This window comes from Rhineura floridana, chromosome 10, assembly GCF_030035675.1.
Source record: "Rhineura floridana isolate rRhiFlo1 chromosome 10, rRhiFlo1.hap2, whole genome shotgun sequence".
Classification (NCBI taxonomy): domain Eukaryota; kingdom Metazoa; phylum Chordata; class Lepidosauria; order Squamata; family Rhineuridae; genus Rhineura; species Rhineura floridana.
The window spans coordinates 81,994,022-82,013,308 of record NC_084489.1 but is presented as its reverse complement, the minus strand read 5'-3'; the positions used below and the strand labels follow the sequence as shown (position 1 = coordinate 82,013,308).

Genomic DNA, 19,287 nt, shown 5'->3' with positions numbered 1-19,287 from the left:
AGGTGGGTGGGGAATCTTATTCAGCTCAAGGGCCACATTTCCTACTGGACAACCTTCTGGGGGGCCAAAGGCAAAAATTGGGAAAGCAACAAATTTTACCTTTTTTACAGTAGATTTTACCTTTATACAGTAGACTAGTTTCTACACACACACACACCTTTTTATCCATCCAGACAAGCAAGAAATCAAGAGTTCAACAGCACATTCCAGTCAAAAACGCAGGGAGGATGTGAAGCAGACCTGGGGATGTGCATGGCCTCAGGAGAAGCCCCCCCCCCCCGATGCATATAGGATTGCAATGTAAAGCAGTTTTCGGTCAGTTTGCTGTCCCATGACAGTGAGAGGACTTTTTGGAGCATATCTGATGGATGGAACTTGTCCATAGTTAAGCCTGGCACTGATTTATCTCGTTATGACAGGGTGTGGTAGACTTCTTTCGCTCTGTTGCACTGTTTCTGCTGGACTTCACAATGCCCTCTCTTGCCATAGTATAGGACAGGAGATTAATATGTTACAAAGTTCCGTTGCGAGAACCTAAAATGCCCTGTTAAAAAACGTTCCCAATGAATTTTAACACCTTCTTGTTGCCCAATGTCATCTCAACATTTATTTTGGGTTTAAACATTAATTCTAAAGGATAGTTGAAGGAGGGCTTTGGGGAAGATTGCAGTCATAGAGGGAAGGGCGGAAAGAAGCCAACAATGTCAGACGTCGGGGAAATAATCAAAACACTTGGTGATTTTGGGCGATTCCAATGCTGGTTGCTGCTGTTGCTCACTCTAGCCTCACCAAGCATTGGCTTTCATATGTTTGGCCAGTTATTCATGGTCATAGAACAGCCCCATTATTGCAACACAAGCTGGTTCAACGCCATCGGCTTGAACTTGACCAAAGAGGAACGGCTGAACTTGACCCTCCCGAAAAGGTCTGATGGGACTTTTGAGGAATGTCTCATGTACACTCCAGTGGACCAGGATCTCGATGCCATCATAAAATACGGACTTAATTCTACAGAGAAGTGTCAAGATGGATGGGTGTATCCTTCAAAGCAAGAGCCTTCTTTACTCACACAGGTCTGGGAATTTAATTTTATCCGTGAATTATTTTCATGTTTATTTTTAATTCCATTTATATGTAAATACTGGGGGCTGCTGCCCCTGCCTGCTTTACCCATCCACCCTGCCACCTAACACCAGGAATACCTACCCCACCCCAACACCAATCTCCCCAGTGGCTCCAGGCCTTGCCACACTGCCAGCACCACCTTGCTCACCTCACAGCCACCTGCCCGCCTCATGGCTGCCCTCCTTGTTCACTCAACCGCCTCGCCCATTCACCACCATCGATCACTGAGGTGGTCATGCTGTAGTTCACAGCACCACCTGTCTATAAAGAGAACTGCAGCATAATGACCTGCATTGTGACAACTTCTTATATTTTTGCATATTATGGAAGATAATTACGACATGGAATCCGAGGAATCCAATCATGTGTCTTCAGACCACATTCTGGGGCCACAATTCAGCACAGGTGTCTGCATTCGGCATGGGTAACACATTCTTCACAAGAGAATATAGAGAAATAGACAAAGCATAAAATTCCTGAAGATAATTTTTATGAATGATTAAAAGTGACATCAGCAGCAATTGATTCAGGGTGACCTTTATATAGGCCTATCCAACTGCATCATGTTACAGAGAAGCCTATTTTGGCATTAAGTGGTGTATATCAATGATGGTGGTGATTTATTGCTTAAAGGCTTGGTAGCCAAATGTTTTGGTCGATAATTTCTTATCATACGTAAAATCACCTCCCACTCTACACCTCTAGCTCCTGGCTCCTTTTGGGGGTGGGGGTGGTCCCTAATCCACAGCTTTCAAAACTTCCCTTGCATAGCCATCTCTGCCCTTTTGATACCAACACCACCATACTCCTGTCCCTAGGAATATAGGAAGAGCCCTGCAGGATCAAGCCAGTGACTCATTTCGTTCAGAATCCTCTAAAAGTGGCCAGCCACATGCCTAAGGGAAGCCACAAAGCAGGACTCGAGTGCACTCTTGATTCCCAGCAACTGGTATTCAGAGGCACACTGTCCACGACACTGGAAGTAGCACATAACCATCAAGACTCACAGCCTCGTCCTCCATAAGTTTGCCTAATCCTCTATTAAAGTGATCTTAAATTGTGGCCATCACTTTGTTGTTGTTGTTGTTATGTGCTTTCAAGTCAATTATGACTTATGGCGACCCTATGAATCAGTGACCTCCCCTGTTCAGATCTTGTAAGTTCATGTCTGTGGCTTCCTTTATGGAATCAATCCATCTCTTGTCTGGCCTTCCTCTTTTTCTACTCCCTTCTGTTTTTCCCAGCATTATTGTCTTGCCTAGTGAATCCTGTCTTCTCATAATGTGTCCAAAGTATGATAATCTCAGTTTCATCATTTTCGCTTCTAGCGATAGTTCTGGTTTAATTTGTTCTAACACCCAATTATTTGTCTTTTTCGCAGTCCATGGTTTGCGCAAAGCTCTCCTCCAACACAACATTTCAAAAGAGTTGATTTTTCTTTACCCGCTTTTTTCACTGTGCTTTTGTGCCTCTTGCAAATTCCACAGTTTAACTACGTGCTGTGTAAGAAGTAATTTCTTTCATCCTGTCTGCTTCTTCCAGAATTCATATCTTTACAGGTGTCTCCAAGTTCTGGTGTTATATGGGCGGATGGGGAATGGGGAAAGGGTGCACCTAGCAGTGTGGATGAGGAAAAAGTTTAATTCGAGTACAAAGAAAGTGCAAAGCAATCTCGTTTGGACTACCAGCGGCCAATTTAAATAAGGAAAATGTAGTTTTTAAAGCAATTTTATGTGTTGGTATGGATGAACCCTCTGATTTGCCCTGTAGAACTCAGGAAGGGGGAGGGAACGACATTAGAATTAATTGGCTCTGCCAGTCATTGGCTCTCTGGCTCCACCTAGTGTTGGTCTCTCTGCCTTCTGCCCTACCAATGCCAACAGGCTCCGAACACCACTGCCTAAATCAGCTTCCTACACACACGGCTTGACTACTAAACTATGTGCCATTGTCAAGGAATAAGTTACTTGCCCTCTCCTGGTTCCCTTCAAATAAAGTGGCTTTCCTTTCCTTCCTTAAGTTCGACCTGGTATGTGACAGGCACGATTTACACGACATCTCGCAATCTATTTACATGCTGGGCCTTCTCACTGGAGCACTGGCGTCTGGTCTGTTAAGTGACCGGTAAGAGAGAGAATAAAAATTGCAGAACCAAGGGGCAGGAAATGGTTGGAGAGAAGGACCCAGGAGCGGGCTGAGAAAGGATTGTCTTTTAGAAAAGCCATCTGCTAGTGGGAGATTCCCACCCGTCACCCCCACCCCCACCCCCAAAAGCAAAAACCAGCTTCAGAAGAAGGATTTTGCCAAGGACAGTCGCAGGGCCTGCTGTGATCCTTATAATGATCAGCTCCTCAAGCTGATGCAATTTGCATTTTTTTACAACCTGCACCTTAAATGCAAAAAGAATTGTATTTAACTTCTCATGTGGTTTGGCCCTTAGAAGTGGTGCTTTAAAAATAAATAGAGCGATCGTGGCACTACTGCTGGCTTCATCAGATGCATTAAGATTGAAATCTGCATCACAAACACAAATAAGGGCAGGGGAGATGTGTGGTCATGAAACACACGAGGTTGAGTAGGTTTATGACATATATCAGCAAAGTTTAAAGCACACAAAATAAACTAACAATTCACAGCAGCCGCAATTTATGACAACACAATAATTGTTACAAAGCTGGAGAGACTGAACCCTTGGCATGGGAGATAAATCCCTAGTCTCGATTAAGACCTAAATGAGTAGGATCAAATTTTATCACAAACTTCAGTTCTGCAGTTTCACACTGGAGTCTTGCCTGTGAAGTTTGTGGGTTTTTTGTGGAAGTGTTTTTTAAAAAACAAAAAACAAAAATTGATTACTTCGTAGTTAGTAGCAGTAGGACCTGTTGGAGTGGAATGATTATACCACAATACATTTTAGTCTTTAAGCTAGCACAAGGCTCTGATATTTTTTGTTGCAACAGAGATATAGTAGGATCTTTCATAGACTAGCAAGGTTCCTCCAGTTTTCAGCCCCCCCAACATTGTGAACCCAGGTGCTAGTTATGGCACCTATATAGCCTAGATGGATCTATTGAGAAATGAGGAAGGTATTAGCAGGTGCAAGGAGACCCCAGGGTTTCTAGAAATAGAAAAAATATCTGGGGGGGACATAAGGGGGCAACCTCCTTCCTATACCCCTCCCAAAATACCCCAGTGAGGACTGAGTATGCACAGTGGCCATAGAATACTCTGTGATTTGGGGAGGTGGGTATTGAAAAATGGGACAATGGAATGGAGTATATTGGAAAAGGGCCTGGCTGCCACCCTGAACAGGAGCACTGAACCCAGCGACATTTGGTTGCAGGTTCCATTTGTTTTTCTAAACCCACTATACAAGGAACTGGGTAGCACTTTTGAGAGGTTGGGAGCATACCTTGTATGCCAGCCAGCCCCAATCTGGTGCCTTCCAGATGTTCTGGACTATAGCTCCCATCTTCTCTAACCACCAGCCATGCTGGCTGAGGCTGACGGAGTCCAGCACCATCTGCACTAAGGAGTCCAACTTGAGACAAATGTGCAGGTCCCCAGGAATTTGTGTGAATGTCTCCCGTTCAGTTCCCAGTCACCAACGAGATGGCAAAATGCATTTCTCTCCTCTCCCAGGTTTGGTCGGCGGCCAATTACTCTGTTGTCCCTGCTCATCGAAGGCACATTTGGGGTGGCTGCGGCCTTTGTTCCCAATTTCTACCTCTACAGTGCATTTCGATTTCTTGTGGGTGCTGCTGTTTCTGGCATCGCGATAAGCACTTTAGCTCTAGGTAAGACGCCACCGTCACAAATGGCTTTACAAACTATAAAGGGAAACTTACTTTTCGGGGACTTCTTTGGCACAGGTGGGGAATCTCAGACCCAGAGGCCAAATGTGGCCCTCCAGACCTCTCTGTCTGGCCCTTGGCTCTCTCCCCAGGCCACACCCCTCACTGGCCCGGCTTTGCCACCCTTCTGGAGTGTTTTTCGCATGGCTGCAATGTGTCCTCCGATGGTGGAGGGAGGAGTTTGTCTATTGTGCAAGGTAAAACTCGCATTCATTGCTCTGCCCACTTTTGTCTCTGGCCCTGCCCACCACTGGCATGTGGCCCCCGGAAGGTTGCCCAGAAGGGAATGCGGCCCTGAGGTTATAAAAGGATTCCCCACTCCTGCTGTTTGGGATGCTCAACAAATAACCGGCACGATCTCACTTCTAGGGCTAGAGATATAGGAAGCTGCCTTATGTAGAGCTTGACTCTTTGTCCAGCCAGGGTCCCAGGCCAAGGACTTTCCTACAATTGGCTCCCTCATACTTGCAACTGGAGATGCCAGGGATTGAACCTGGGACCTTTTGCATGCAAAGTGTCTGCTCTACTACAAGTTCCTCTCCCAGATAATGGTGGGTAGTCCCCTTAGGTTTTTCTGTAGGTTGTTTTTAGTTTCTACATGTGCCTTCCCTGTAGGATATTGTTGCACGCCACCCCAATCTCCAAGCGGTGTGAGACTTCCACGGGTTCCTGTGCTTACCCAGGCTTTGGTTTCCTTGGTAAGAAGGTTGGCGGAGACTACGGTGTCTTATAGGACGCATAGTTTTTATTTACACACGTTCCAACCTGATCTTGCTCCCCATTGCCCATAGCTTTGGGGGTACAGAAAGCAAGCAAGCCTTTCTGTCTGTCTCCAGTTCCCAGCTTTTTTTCCCACTAGACAAAACACAAGCCTCTCTTTGGCTCCAGAATGAGGGGAGGAGGGCCTCTCCCCTGAAAAGAGTTCCAACAGCTCCTTTTGGTTGGATATGCAGATTGACCATTCGATAACTCACAGGCTAACTTAACAAAGGACTTAGTCTGACCAGGAGAGCAGGTTTCTTGCTTGCATATCCCAATTTCAGATACAAGATCACAGGCTTGAAGTGGACACACAGAAATCATCTATCTCATCCCTCAGTCCCATAACAATATGATGGACATCAGTTTGGCATGGACCTGGATAACATCTGTGCTGTGCTAGGAACGACAACATAGGAAGGTCCCGTATACCAAATCAGACCATCAGGTCCACCTAGCTCAGCCTGCACTCGGCGTGGGGACCTTTTGGCCCTCCAGAGCCTGCTGAACCATAACTTTCATCGTCTTTGAGCATTGACCATACTTGTGGGGGCTGATGGGCGTTGGTAATCAATACAGTTGAATGCAACCTGATGTTAAGGAGACTCTGATGCAAACTTTAATTTTGTGAGACTGCCCTATCAAAAGTTGGCTTTTCTACCTATTTCAAGCTTTGTTCACATCATTGGGGTTTTGCTTTAAAATCAGTTTCTTTCAACTCCCTGTAGCTACCGAATGGGTTGGACCTGACTATCGTCCACAAACTGTGATTGTCAGCCATCTGGGCTTTGTGGTCGGGCAGATGGTCCTGGCTGGCTTGGCTTACGCCATTCGTGACTGGAGGATGCTGCAGGTGGCTGGATCAGCCCCGGTGTTTGGTCTCTTCTTTTACCTATGGTGAGTCCTAGACCAAATTGTGACAAGTCAGACCTGCAACAAAATTTTGCAGTCTGGAGTGCTCCTGTTCAATGTTCCAGGATACTCCATTCCACTTTCCCCAACCCCAAAAGACCTTGAGCATTCTGTAGCCCCTGGGCATGCTTAGCCCCCCTTTTTTAATACTTCTGCAAACCTTGGGGTCCCCCAAGCCTGCTGACGCTGCCTTCTTGTACATGGGTGATGTGGGGTTTTGACTACATATGGATCTGCCCTTGCTCCTGTACATTGCTAATAGTGTGATGATAGGCCATTGTTTTGCCCAGACGTTCAGTCTGAAGATCATCGGAGCCCCCTTTTGTGGAAGTAACATAGGAAAACATAGGAAGCTACCTTATACAAGTCAGACCAGTGACTCAGTAATGTCTACAATGACTGCAATGGCTCTCCAGGGCTTCAAACAGTGGACATTCCCAGCCCTACCTGGAGATGCTGGGAACTGAACTTGGGATCTTATTCATGCAAAGCAAATGCTCAGTAAATAAAAGGGGTAGTCAGCTCCAAATGTGGGGGCAAATCCCCCCTCCCCCATGGCTGAAATGCCCTAAGGTCTTCTATCAAGTCAAACCATTAGTCTATCTATCTCAGTGTTGTCTCCACTGACTGGCAGAAGCTCTCCACGGTTTCAGGTAGGGGTCATTTGCAGCCCTACTTGGCGATGCTGGAGATCGAACCTGGGACCTTCTGCAGGCAGAAAGGGGACTCGGATGTTTAACAATTCTGCACATGTAACACTTTATTTTGCTCAGGACAGAACTCAACACGAGAAGTTGGTCATGAGCCAAAAATAAAACCTTCCCTGGTTACTTTTCTCAAGATTGAATACTGCCCCCCCTTCCAGCCCTCCAACAAGGAGGTGGGTGAATTAGTAACTGAAATCCTGTAACTCAATGCTTTGACACTTGAGTTCAAGGCATCCTGGGTGAATGCCATCTGACCTTCGTGACTTGTTACTTTATAATAGGCCAGTTTTTTTACACCGTCCCTCTCCAGCTGGCTTCTCCAAGTTTTGCAAAATTTCAAAGGATGGCTGTGTTTAGGTTCTCACCTTGTTTCAGGAAGTGCAGATTAGGTGGTCTTGCTTTAAATGTGAACTGAATCAATTCCTCCCCCCACATCCATACGTGCATCAGATTTTATCTGAGCAGTAACAAAGGCTGTGGGCACACTAGTTGCTTCAAAAATAGCCAGAATGGTTTATCTGGTGGCCTTTTGAAGTGACACTGTCCTTTGCTGCCCACACCTCCCTTCCCCACTGCTGCCTTCAGCCCTTTCAGAACTGCCCACAACAAAGTGTTGGGCTAGTCACTGTCTCTGCCTAAACCTGCAGCAAAGCGTTTCCATTGGCCGCACCTGGAAGACAAAGGGATCAATCTACCAATCAGCTGCGAAACCTGCCTGAAGCTGAATTTTTTAAAATAAACCGCACTGGAGCTGATCTGACAAGATTTTAAGACTCGTTTGACTAGTTTCCTGTGCTCATTTTGAGAAAAGAGAGGTGCACCGGAACCGGCACAACAGTAAGTGTGTCTCTACCCAAAACGGAGAATTTGATACTTCTTTTCGGTATCAGTAGCCACAGAATGGTCTAGTACAAGACAGATGGCGGGGGGGGGGTATTGTGTGCTTCTTTTTAAAGCATGTAATACATACAACATGGACGTTGTCTTTGTATTCATATATTTTTCAGGGTCCTTCCTGAGTCTGCTCGATGGCTCGCAGCCAAAGGGAAAATGGAGGAAGCCAAGAAGCTTCTCCAGAAGGCTGCCTCTGTCAACAAGCGAACCATCCCACCAAAACTGTTACAACAGGTGATGGCAGCTGGGATTTGTACCCAACTGTTCTCTACAAAAAGGTTATTTCACATGATCCCGTATTGCTACATGGTGCCCCTCAGTCTCCAAACAGTGAGTGGTGTCAGGCATGCCTGAGCATATGATGAGTCTAGTTTCCTTAGAATGAAGGTCACTAGAGACAGTGATGTCTTTGTGGTGCTCGGTTTTACTTACACATATATGCACATAGAGAGAAAGGCTGGGCATAAGATGGAAAGTTCACAGCATGAACATTCCAGCAGATCTTGCTGCTCCAGGGGGCCCTCCAAAGCCATAGATTTGGATTCAGCACAAGAGAGCAAGTGGATGTCCTCCTTCCCAGCCCACTTCAAGATGAGACTGGCCCCTGGTCTATTTTCTTTTACACTCACTCGCCAGCCAAGGGAGAGGTAGCCTATCCCATTTTAGGTCACCTTCTGGAAGCATTTCCAGCTAGCAGCTTCTGTGGCAACGACTCACCTGCACTCTTTAGTTATGCCAAGAGATACTTAACATACTTGGCTAGAGCCACTAACTTAACAAAGAGGATGGGTTTAGCAGTCTTTTTCTACAGAAGTCCGTCTTACAGATATAAAATCACAGGCTTCAAGGGGACCCCAACAATAACACCTGGATGAATACCCTCCCCCCAATCCTATATGTTTAAGGGGGGGCGTAGATGGGAGCATATTAGATCTAGTCTGGGAATGATCCGGATAAGGAGAATCATTCCCAGGCATAGAAGCAGACAGATGTCTACATATTTCCTTATCTTCTTAACAACTGTAAGATATTAGCTGGAGCTACCAACTCTTGCCATAAAAAATCCTGATATACAGGGAGGGTCTTAGAGGTGGTGATGGAGCTTTCTGGCTCTGGGATGAAGTCAAAGAGAAGTAGGTCAGTAGTTCTTGGTGTGTTACAATGAGCACAAATCCTGCGTAGTCACCTAACCCAAGGGTGGAGAACCTGTGGCCCTCCAGATGTTGGCCAAGCAACAACTCCCAACGTTCTTCACCGTTAGCCATGCAAGCTGGGGCCAATGGAGGGCCACAGGTTCTCTGTTCCTGTCCTAACCTGAACTTAAAAGGATAAGAAAAGAAAAACAGAAGACTTGCCTCTGGTTTTTCTAGCAATGGACACCAAAGCAAAATAAACAAACGAATCTTGGTAAGTCATCCTGGACCATGAGCAACCTCCATTTGTCCCAGCCAAGTAAACCAAAGCCTGCCTGGTTGCCTGCTTGCACAGTACTTTAGCTACTCCTCTCATTTCCATTGTGCAAATAGTGTTTACCCCTAACTCTCCCCAAGATCTTGCCTTGAAGGTAAAGGTACTCCTATGAGGCAGACAGGAACTGCGCTTCTTCTTGCCCACCACTAGGTGGTGAAGGCCAAAGGGGACACACATTCACAGCTGCTCTCCTTGTCCATGATGGGCCAACAGTGTGTGGCTCTGTACAACTATAGATTGCTTTTGATGTTCCAGCAGAAACAAAAATAGGATGGCGTGAGATGGGGCATAGAGGAAGACATTGCAGTTGAAATTACCGTGGTTCCTCCACCCCTTTCTCTCTTGTGTTTTCACTTTCATGTCTGATAAAAGCTGAAACCTGAAAAGACCAAGTCTGCAAGCATTCTGGAACTCCTCAGAAATCCCCACTTGGGGAAGGTGACATTTCTTATGTCATCAGTCTGGTAAGCATGCTCTCTGTTGTTACTTTATTAGCAGTGGTCAAGTACCAGGCAAAAGATCTGTGATTCAATCCCTGGCATTTCCAGTTAATGGGACCTTTGCCCAGTGATAGAGCATCTGCTTTGGATGCAGAAGGGCATCTCCCGATATGCCTGGTAAAGACCTTGGCTTGACTCCTGGAGAGCCATTGCCAGTCAGTCTAGGCAATACTGAGCTAGGTAGATCAAAGGTCTAACTCAGTATGATGCTGTCAGGATCAAGGTGTTCCTGTGATTTAAGGTGCCACTTTCAGCGGAAGGACTGGAGGAAGGGAATGGCCACAGCTCAGCAGCACAGCATATGCTTTGCACGTTGAAAGGCCCAGGCTCAAACCCCGGCATCCCCAGGTACAGCTGGGAGAGACCCCTGCCTGAAACCCTGGAGAGCCGCTTCCAATCAGAGTGCATAATACTGAGCTAGATGGACCAATGTCCTGACTTGGTATAAGGCAATTTCCTATGTTCTCAGTCAGTGGGGTGGGGAAAAGTCTGCACCTGAGAATGCTAGACAGGCTAGTGTTTTGATTACATATAAAGCATCTTAGTACATTCTGTCTATCTATCTGACTATCTAATCCAGGGATTGTCAAATGGTGCGCTGAGGCACAGTGGTGTGCCGCAAGAGGTGGCTAGGTGTGTCGCGAATATTATGAAAGTATATTATTATTAAGTTATTTTTATTCATAGTTTAAAATATATTAATATATTTTTAATTTTGTACACAAAGTGCACCAGAAAAAAATTATATGTTTTACAGTGCGCAGCAAACCAACAAAGATTGAGAACCACTGATCTAATCTATCTAATCACACCCTATTTATATATCACCTGCACCCAATGCTGTCCCACAGTATACATAATATGGCCAAAACATTACATCTTTTTAAAGACACATGTGCAAAATGATCTCTGCTCCCATGAGGACCAGAAACTTCTTTTAAAAGTTAAAACAGGAATCTGTGGCAAACAGCAAATTCGGAAATGGGGAGGTGGTGCTGTGATTTAAATCTCAGTTTAAATCTCACTTTACTTTTAATCATAAATATGGCCTGTCCTTGTTTAGGTTTGTCAACAGCTTGGCATACTATGGATTGAGCTTGAACGTGGGCAGTTTCGGCTTCAATATCTACCTGACACAGGTTATCTTTGGGGCTGTTGAAATTCCTGCTCGCCTGTCCTGTGTCTTCCTGATGCAGTGGTTAGGGAGAAAAAAATGCCAAACTTTCGCCTTGTTCCTGGGGGGAACCATTTGCCTTCTCATCACAGTCATTCCAAAAGGTATGATGCAATCCCTAAAGGGCCAGTGGCCCCCTGAGTTAAAACCTGCCAAGTGAACTCTGCTTTAATTCATGCCATGTGCTGGCTGCCTCTTTGGGGCAAGTAGTTTGTCTGCAGTTCTTCACTGCATGGACAGGGTGATATGGGGTGGTAGGTTGCATCAGACTTAATTTTGGGGGGGGGACATCTACCATTGGCAGAGACCCCAGGCTGCCACATGAGATACCACCCCAACAATTTCCTTTATTGTTATGATCAACGGAGATCCTTATGTCAGGACTAGGGAACCTTTTCCAGCCTGAGCGCCGCATTCCTTTTTGGGCAACCTTCCGGGGGCCACATGCCAGTGGGGGGGGGCAGAGGCAAAAGTGGGTGGAACAACATATGTAAATTTTACCTTTGTACAGTAGCTAGTTTCAACACCCCCCCACACACTTTCTCCTCCACCCAGACAGGCAGGTGGAATTAACAGAGTTAACATTCCAACCACAGAAAAACATTTGGGCCATGGGGGTGAAGCAGAGTCAGTGAGGGGTGTGGCTTGGGGAGAGTTCATAGGGCCAGATTTAGCAGTCTGGAAGGCTCAACCGTATTTGTATTATCTATCCTTCACCAGAAGATCCCAGGGTGGATCACAACAGTATAAAATGCAATATTAAATACAGTTTAAAACAAATTATATTCATGACTTGAGAGGATTCTCTGTCTCTCTCTACACGCACATGCACAGTGGGGAGGAGAGCCTGGCTGGGAGTCCAGAGTCTGTGAGCTCAAATCCCTGCTCGTGTCTCCTGGGTGTCAAGGGCCAGCTAAAGATCACCCCCACAGGGAGTGGCTCAGGGGTTATGTGCCCTGCCACCTGTGCAGCTGTGGGCAAGCTGCAGAGTCCCAAGGAGCCCAATTGTCCCCCAGCTGGCAGTTGCGGACAAGGAAGGGGCTGGCTTGTGCAGCTGTGGCAAGCTGAGCAGGCCCTAGCCAGCTGCGGAGGACTAGCCTCAGTCAGAGGGAGGCCATGGGAAACCCTCTCCGAATACTGCTTGCCACAAAACCCGTAAGTCGGGATCGACTTGAAGGCAGTCCATTTCTCAATCCCTGATGGGAGACAAGGTTCTAGCCCAGGTGAGGTATGTGAGCTAGGTCACATAGTCCTAGTCCCAGTTCAGGATCCAGTAAACAAAGCCAGGCCTAGAAGAGATCAGGTTCCAGTGAGGCAAGGCCAGAGAAAGCAGACGGTAAGCCCACCAATAAATAAGGCCTGCCAACACCCTGGATGGCTCTGAATGGCTCCTAGGCTTGCCTGTTGTTCCAGGAGCCTGCCCACCTGCCCAGGCTGACCCTTAAATAGGGCCGCAGCTTCCTTTGAGCAGCTTCCTCCATCCCTGATGGGGGGGGGGTCTACTCTTAAAGGGGCTCTGCCTGTTTGAGGAGTTGTTGACTTGGACAGTCTGAGGGAGGCTGGGATCCCAGTATGGTCTCCTAGCTGGAGTCCTTGAAAGGCAGCACAACTTCTTCAGGCGGGAGAGGCACTGACATTACAGGCTTCTCTGGTGCTGGAGGTCCCCAAGAGACGGATATGTCAAAAGCCGGTTCTGAGGACAAATCCTCCTCCTGGTCTAAGATGTCCTCTGTCTTGTTCTTGCTGTTATTTAATTTATACAATGCTTAATGCCAAAACAGGCTTCTGAGCAATTTGCAAAGTATAAACCTCAAAATAATCATAAACATCCATAATTGGTGACATGCCCTAAGCCATCCTGCAGTGGCCAGGTGCATTTCCAGGACCAATTTCCCAACCCTGGGCAATTGTTCCTGACCAACCAATCCCCCTTGCCAAGGCTGTGCAAACCAACACCAACCCTGCAAGGTAGGAGAAAGGCTGCCACCACCCGTCAATCTGAACAACCACTCTGAGTCAAGGGAAACCCAGAGCCCAGATATAGTTCTACCAGAGATTTCTAAGGACAAGAGCCAGACAGCCACTCCTCATCCAGAAGCCCCCGGCAAACCCCAAACATGGTAGTTTGTGGTCAGTGGCCAAGGTACCAGGTTCAGAGCCAAACTTGCCCTCATGCAATGAACGCAGGTGGGTAAATACGAAGTAGCTTTATTGAATAAAAGATAAATGCACAATTAAAAGCAGCAAAACAGTTCCTTAAAACGTACACCCAAACAGGGGTTAGGTATAACATCTAAGAGAGTTCAGGCACAATAAAAAACAACAAAACTATTATTTATTTATTTAAAATATTTCTATCCCGCCCTTCTACCCTGCAACAGGGCACTCAGGGTGGCTTACAAAAATCAAATCAAACACGTACATAATAAAATTGTAAACAATAAAATCACAAAAACATTAAATTAAAATACATACAATACAATACACACATACACATATATATACAGGGAGTGGTACTAAAGGGGACTACAAAGGTAAAATTTAATGTCGAAGGCATAAAATCAGTGTCAGGCTCTACCTTCAGTCCCTCCGAAAGGCTCTTCGGAACAAGATCACTGTTAACTAGCTATCCTATCCTACTTACTTGAAGAGTTAGTAGTTGTAAATCTCACCTCTCCCCAGAGAGGCATAAGTTGGGTAGTGAAGGCAGTGGAACCCCATTCAGGTAACCACCTGTCTAGATGGAACCCAGGGGAACAAAGGCTATAGGTTTCACCCCCTATTCTTAAGGAAAAACCCCCAGCAACAGTTCACAGTAAATTAGCCAATCAGGGGGCTTTCTAATGAGGTAATGCTTCCCGAAGCATCTTCAGTGTTTGCGCCTAGCAGCCCCCCCTTCCCCCCCATCTCAACTGTTCTCAGGCCTGCTTGTCCTTGAGTACCAGGCTCTCATCAGACAGCAGAGATAACCAGGTGCCGCTTCTCAAGCCTCTTAGTTAGTGGCAGCTGAGAAACGAAACGTAAAAGTTTTCCACTCACCCAGAGGCCCATCTCCTCCCAAGATGAAATCCCCACAATTCCCTGCAACAGAGCCATGTTCCATTAACCATTCTGAACCATGCTACAATTTCATGACAATTGGAATATGGGACAAAACAATCCCATCGAAACATTACAATATAAACATCCATAATTAAAATATGTCATAAAACAACCCCATGAAAACAGCACAGCAATTAAATTGGGAAACTTGGGTCAAGAGATTGAGGGAATGCCAATGTCAACAGATGACATCTTCCAAAACTGCCCATACAGATTAGGGTTCCCGGGTTCATGTCCTGAGACTGATCCTGTGTCTTTAGGAGGAGAGAAAGTCAGCCAAGTGCAGGTGTTCTTGCAACCCTGTAACGGGAATAACCACAAGGTGGAATACTCCCTCCCCCCTGCACAACTTGTAAAGCTACAGAAGACCTCTTGGTTGCCAGGCTCGGCCTCCAAGAGGTCTTCTGTATCTGTAAAAGTTGTGCAGAGGGAAGGGAGAATTCCACCTTGTGGTTTTTCCCATTACAGGATTGCAAGAACACCTGCACTTGGCTGACTTTCTCTTCTCCTAAAGATACAGGATCAGTCTCAGGCCCTGAACCTGGCAACCCTACGAGATGGGGCCTCTCATATCCATGGCCCCCTGAGGATGGGGAGCTGTTGCCCTGGGACCACCCTACATTGCCTTTTGGGTTTTCTTTGAAACCAAATCTGACTTTCTTCCTAGATTTGCCTGTGCTAGTAACAGTGTTTGCCATCAGTGGGAAGTTCATCCTCTCTGGTTCTTTCTCAACATCCTATGTGTATTCCGCAGAGCTATTCCCAACTGTTGTCCGGTGAGGTTTGCAACGTCCTTTGAAAAATAATATTTTTAAGTCTCAAAAAAAGGTGTAATTATGCAGAGATCTGAAACAAGTAAAAGATGTTTTTTTCAAGTTATGGAATCTTAAGTTGCCTCTCCAGTTTTAAAAACGAATAGTGAGCTTTTGCAGTGTGACGTGATGGAAGCCACTCACTCTACCTTCGCAAACTAAGGACCGACTCCTGTCGTAGTGTGCTAGCCTAGGAATGTGGAAGGGCCGTAGCTCAGTGGTAGAGCATCTGCCTTGCATGCAGAAGGTCCCGAGTTCAATCTTTGGCATCTCCAGGTAGGGCAAGGAGAAATGACTGCCTGAAATCTTGGAGTGCCGCTGCCAATCAGTGCAAACCACTGTTCTTCAACCTTGGGTCCCCAGATGTTGTTGGACTACAACTTGGATCATCCCCAGACAGTATAGTCAATGGTCAGGGATGATGGGAGTTGTAGTCTATCAACATCTAGAGACCCAAGGTTAAAGAACAGTGGTGTAGACCAACCTTTCCCAACCTTTGGGTCCCAGATGTTGTTGGACTACAACTCCCATTAGCCACTGCCAGCATGCCCAATGATCAGGAATGATGGGAATTGTAGTCCAGCAACATCTGGGGACCCAGAGGTTGGGAAAGGCTGGTGTAGACAATACTGAGCTATGGTCAGTGGTCTGACTCAGTATAAGGCAGCTTCCTATGTAACAGGGACCCACCAAGATCTTATCCCCCCCCCATCTTTCTGCAATTACAGGTGGGCAAATTGTCAATTCCAGTTTCTCATTTCTCCCGTCTTAAGTTTGGACCTCCACATTTCTACATCAGTTTAGTTTTTTTAAGTCCTCATCAAAATTCATCCGCATTTTAGTGTACAAATCCTTGTGTGCATTTTCCCCCATACACGTTTTTCCCTTTTGTGTACGTCTTTTTCACCAATATATGCATTTTGATTGAAACTTCCTTCTAATGCACACATTTTTGTACCGATTATTTGGTTTGGAGAACCGCATCACAAAACTCAGAGGAGTGGGAATGTTGAAGGATAGCTGCGTTTCGGTTCTTGTATTGTTCCAGGAAGTGCAAATTAGGGAGTTTCATATTAAAAATGTGGATTGGACTGAATGTCTCCTCCACCCATATCTGCAATGCAGTCATTTTGACAGCTACAGCTGGGCCAGGACTCTGACAACTCATCAGCCAATCCCTGTTGTGTATCCAGTTCCAAGTTTTGCAAAAAGATGGCCACAACACAGGAGTGTAGCTGAGCTCCGGCATATTACATGGGGGAGGACTGAACAGCCTGTTTTTCTGAGATTCAGGTTGCATACAGATATAAACAGTATGAGCAGTGATCTTGGTGTGGATATATGCTTGCCCCTGTTCGATCAGGCATACAACTGCCCAAAGAGTTTTGAGCTTAGGAACCAGTGGTTCTTTCTATTTCCAAAGGAAGCTGGTTCAACTGGGGAAAGTGCTTATTGGCCGTTCCTTGTGACAATCACAAAGTGATTGGTCCGTATCCAGGTTTCAAAGGCCCCTAGGCAAAGTGCCACCTGGTGGGCCCTCTTTTCACTTTGAAGTACCTCCTCTGGTTTACCTGGCAGCAGTGCAAGATGGGAACCGCCAGTGAAATATCCCATCATGCCCCCACTGTAGCGTCACTCCAGGTCATTGTGGGAATGGCTTGTCACACATGCCGTCTGTGGCTTGCTTCCTTCTCAGGCAGACTGGTGTGGGGGTGTGCCAGATGGCAGCCAGGCTGGCCGGCATTATCTCGCCCCTGATTGGCCTCTTGGACAAGTATCACCCCTCCATCCCTGTGGTGATATTTGGCAGCACAGCAGTGGTTGGTGGAATCCTGTCTTCCTTCCTTCCGGAGACATGCGGCAAAGAACTTTCGGATCACCTGGATGACAATGCAGGCAACCAGAGGCGAGTCCTAGGGGGCAGGTCTAAAGATATTTTTGTACTCCTTTGCCTTTTTGCCTCCATGAACCATGGAAAGCAGAGCAGCTCTCAGTGCCTTCCCCCACCCCCCGCCCCAAGTCAAAATGCATAGGACCCAAAGCCAACCAAGTTATTGTGGCAAAATCCCACAAACATCTCTTTTCCTCCCTAGCAGGAACAATGCAACAATAACATGCATAGCTAACAAGCTGATGCCGTTTTGTTACAACCAAAATCTTTTGCTCAAGGCAGCTCCTTCCCTCTGCTTAATAGCAGGAATGGCCCTGCCTGGCCTCAGTTACATGCACTGCTTAACGTCCATGCTAGACAACTGTCATGATTTCTAGATAGGGCTGCCTTCAAAAACAGTCCCGAAATGTCAGCCGGCACGAGTTTCAGCTGCCAAAATGCTCGTGGGGCTGAGGCAATTTGATCACAGCATGCCAATTTTGCATCAGTTGTGTTGGTTGCACATTCGTTTCTTTAATAAACGTTATATATCGCCGATGCTGTGATGTCCTGAGAGGGGCAAGGTGGCAGTGAGGTCAGTACAGTGCAGACACGCGGGCAGAGCCGATCTGACGCTCCTGCGGGTATGTATGCATTGTAGAGCACTTGATTACTCTGCATCTGGGACTGGTTCACATATGCATGGCCGTTGTTTGATGCCTGCAACGTCAGGGGATAGCTTACATGTGTGAACAGGCTGTCACAGATCTAATGCCACAAACAGAAATTCCATCCCACCTGATCATGCACACGGCTTTTCAATTTATTTATTTGTTGTTACACTTATATCCCACCTTTTTCTCCAAGGTGGCAGACATTATTATCCCCCTCATTTAATCCGCACAACAAGCCTGTGAGGTAGGTCAGGCTGAAAGGTAGTGACTGGCCCAAAGTCACCCAGTGAGCTTTATGGCTGAGTGGGGATTCGAACCCTGTTCTGCCACTCTAACCACTACACCACACTGGCTCTTATAAATGTGTGAACTGTGTCTTAACAACCGGCAAATGATCTGGAATGGCGAAGGCTGAATCATACAAGTTAGTCATCACCTGATGTTGCAACCATCCAGTGATAACCTCGCATCTCTAAAAAGGGCTGGGAATGACCCCTGTCTGAAACCTCAGAGAGTTGCAGCCAGTTAGCACAGACATCTTTGAGCTAAATGGATCAGTGGCTTGACACTGTATGAGAGAGCTTTTGTGAACCAATTCCTGGATTTCCTTGATGCACTTGTAATACCTGCAATATGATTTTGAGCAGGAAATTATATACAAAGAAATGGAATCCTGTCTCTTTAATGTTCTTTCCTTTCCATAGGCCCAGCAAGACAATCAGGGGCAGCTTGGAAAGTGGATATTTAAAATCAAACGAAGACATTACTGAACAGAGAATGACGACTCGCTTTTAGCCAGCAGTACAAATTGCTCCAGGGTGCCATGAATGAAAACAGCAGAAAAATGAGTGGATTTTTCCCCACTGTGAGCAGTGGATACAAATAATTGGTTTTAACTTCTTTTAAATGGATTTTTAAATGTTCTTTTTTTTTAAAGAAAAGAAAATCAGTTATATTAGTGCCCCTTAAAATAACTTGGTTTGATATGTCTGAATGTAATAGGAACAGATTAAAGCCTACACTCATGTTTAAAAGTATGTAGATAATCTTACAATGGTTCTGGTTGTGCTTATTGAAGAATAGCTGCGATGCAAACACAGCAGTATTTATGGTGTAACTTGGCCTACACACATATCTGGGAGTAAATCCTATTGGACTTGCGTTTAGGAAACATCAGAAATGTCAGACCTGGAGATTCCAGGGGCTGAACGTGGCACCTTTTGCATGCAAAGCAGATGCTCTAGCACTGAGCTAAGGATGGCTGAAAAATTCAATTCAGTTTGCATTTCAAATCAAATCTATCAAATCTGTACTCTCCGAAACAATATCAGAACTGAAATAGCCATACCTCAAAATTCACAATTATGTGAACTTTGCAATGCAGTTCACCAACCAAATAATGTTTACGAATCTGCATATGTTAGGGGAAAATGT

At 46.0% G+C, this 19,287-nt stretch overlaps 1 protein-coding gene across 1 annotated transcript; it reads left to right on the top strand.

Moving 5' to 3' along the window:
• The first annotated feature begins 690 nt into the window (after positions 1-690).
• LOC133364981 (solute carrier family 22 member 13-like) lies at positions 691-18,853 on the top strand. The gene is made up of 10 exons (XM_061586129.1): positions 691-1,073; positions 3,146-3,249; positions 4,768-4,922; positions 6,467-6,635; positions 8,365-8,485; positions 10,094-10,185; positions 11,285-11,499; positions 15,165-15,273; positions 17,006-17,215; positions 18,558-18,853. Exons 1-10 carry the CDS (start codon positions 702-704, stop codon positions 18,646-18,648), a joined length of 1,638 nt encoding a protein of 545 aa, XP_061442113.1. The 5' UTR covers positions 691-701; the 3' UTR covers positions 18,649-18,853.
• Positions 18,854-19,287: the final 434 nt, after the last annotated feature.

What these genes read in the sequence shown, in the direction of transcription:
- LOC133364981 (XM_061586129.1), top strand. Translation starts at nt 702, where the DNA reads ATGTCAGACGTCGGGGAAATAATCAAAACACTTGGTGATTTTGGGCGA. An exon ending in GGTCTCTTCTTTTACCTATG is followed by an intron (nt 6,636 to 8,364) that starts GTGAGTCCTAGA and finishes TATATTTTTCAG; the next exon opens with GGTCCTTCCTGAGTCTGCTC. An exon ending in TTTCTTATGTCATCAGTCTG is followed by an intron (nt 10,186 to 11,284) that starts GTAAGCATGCTC and finishes GTCCTTGTTTAG; the next exon opens with GTTTGTCAACAGCTTGGCAT.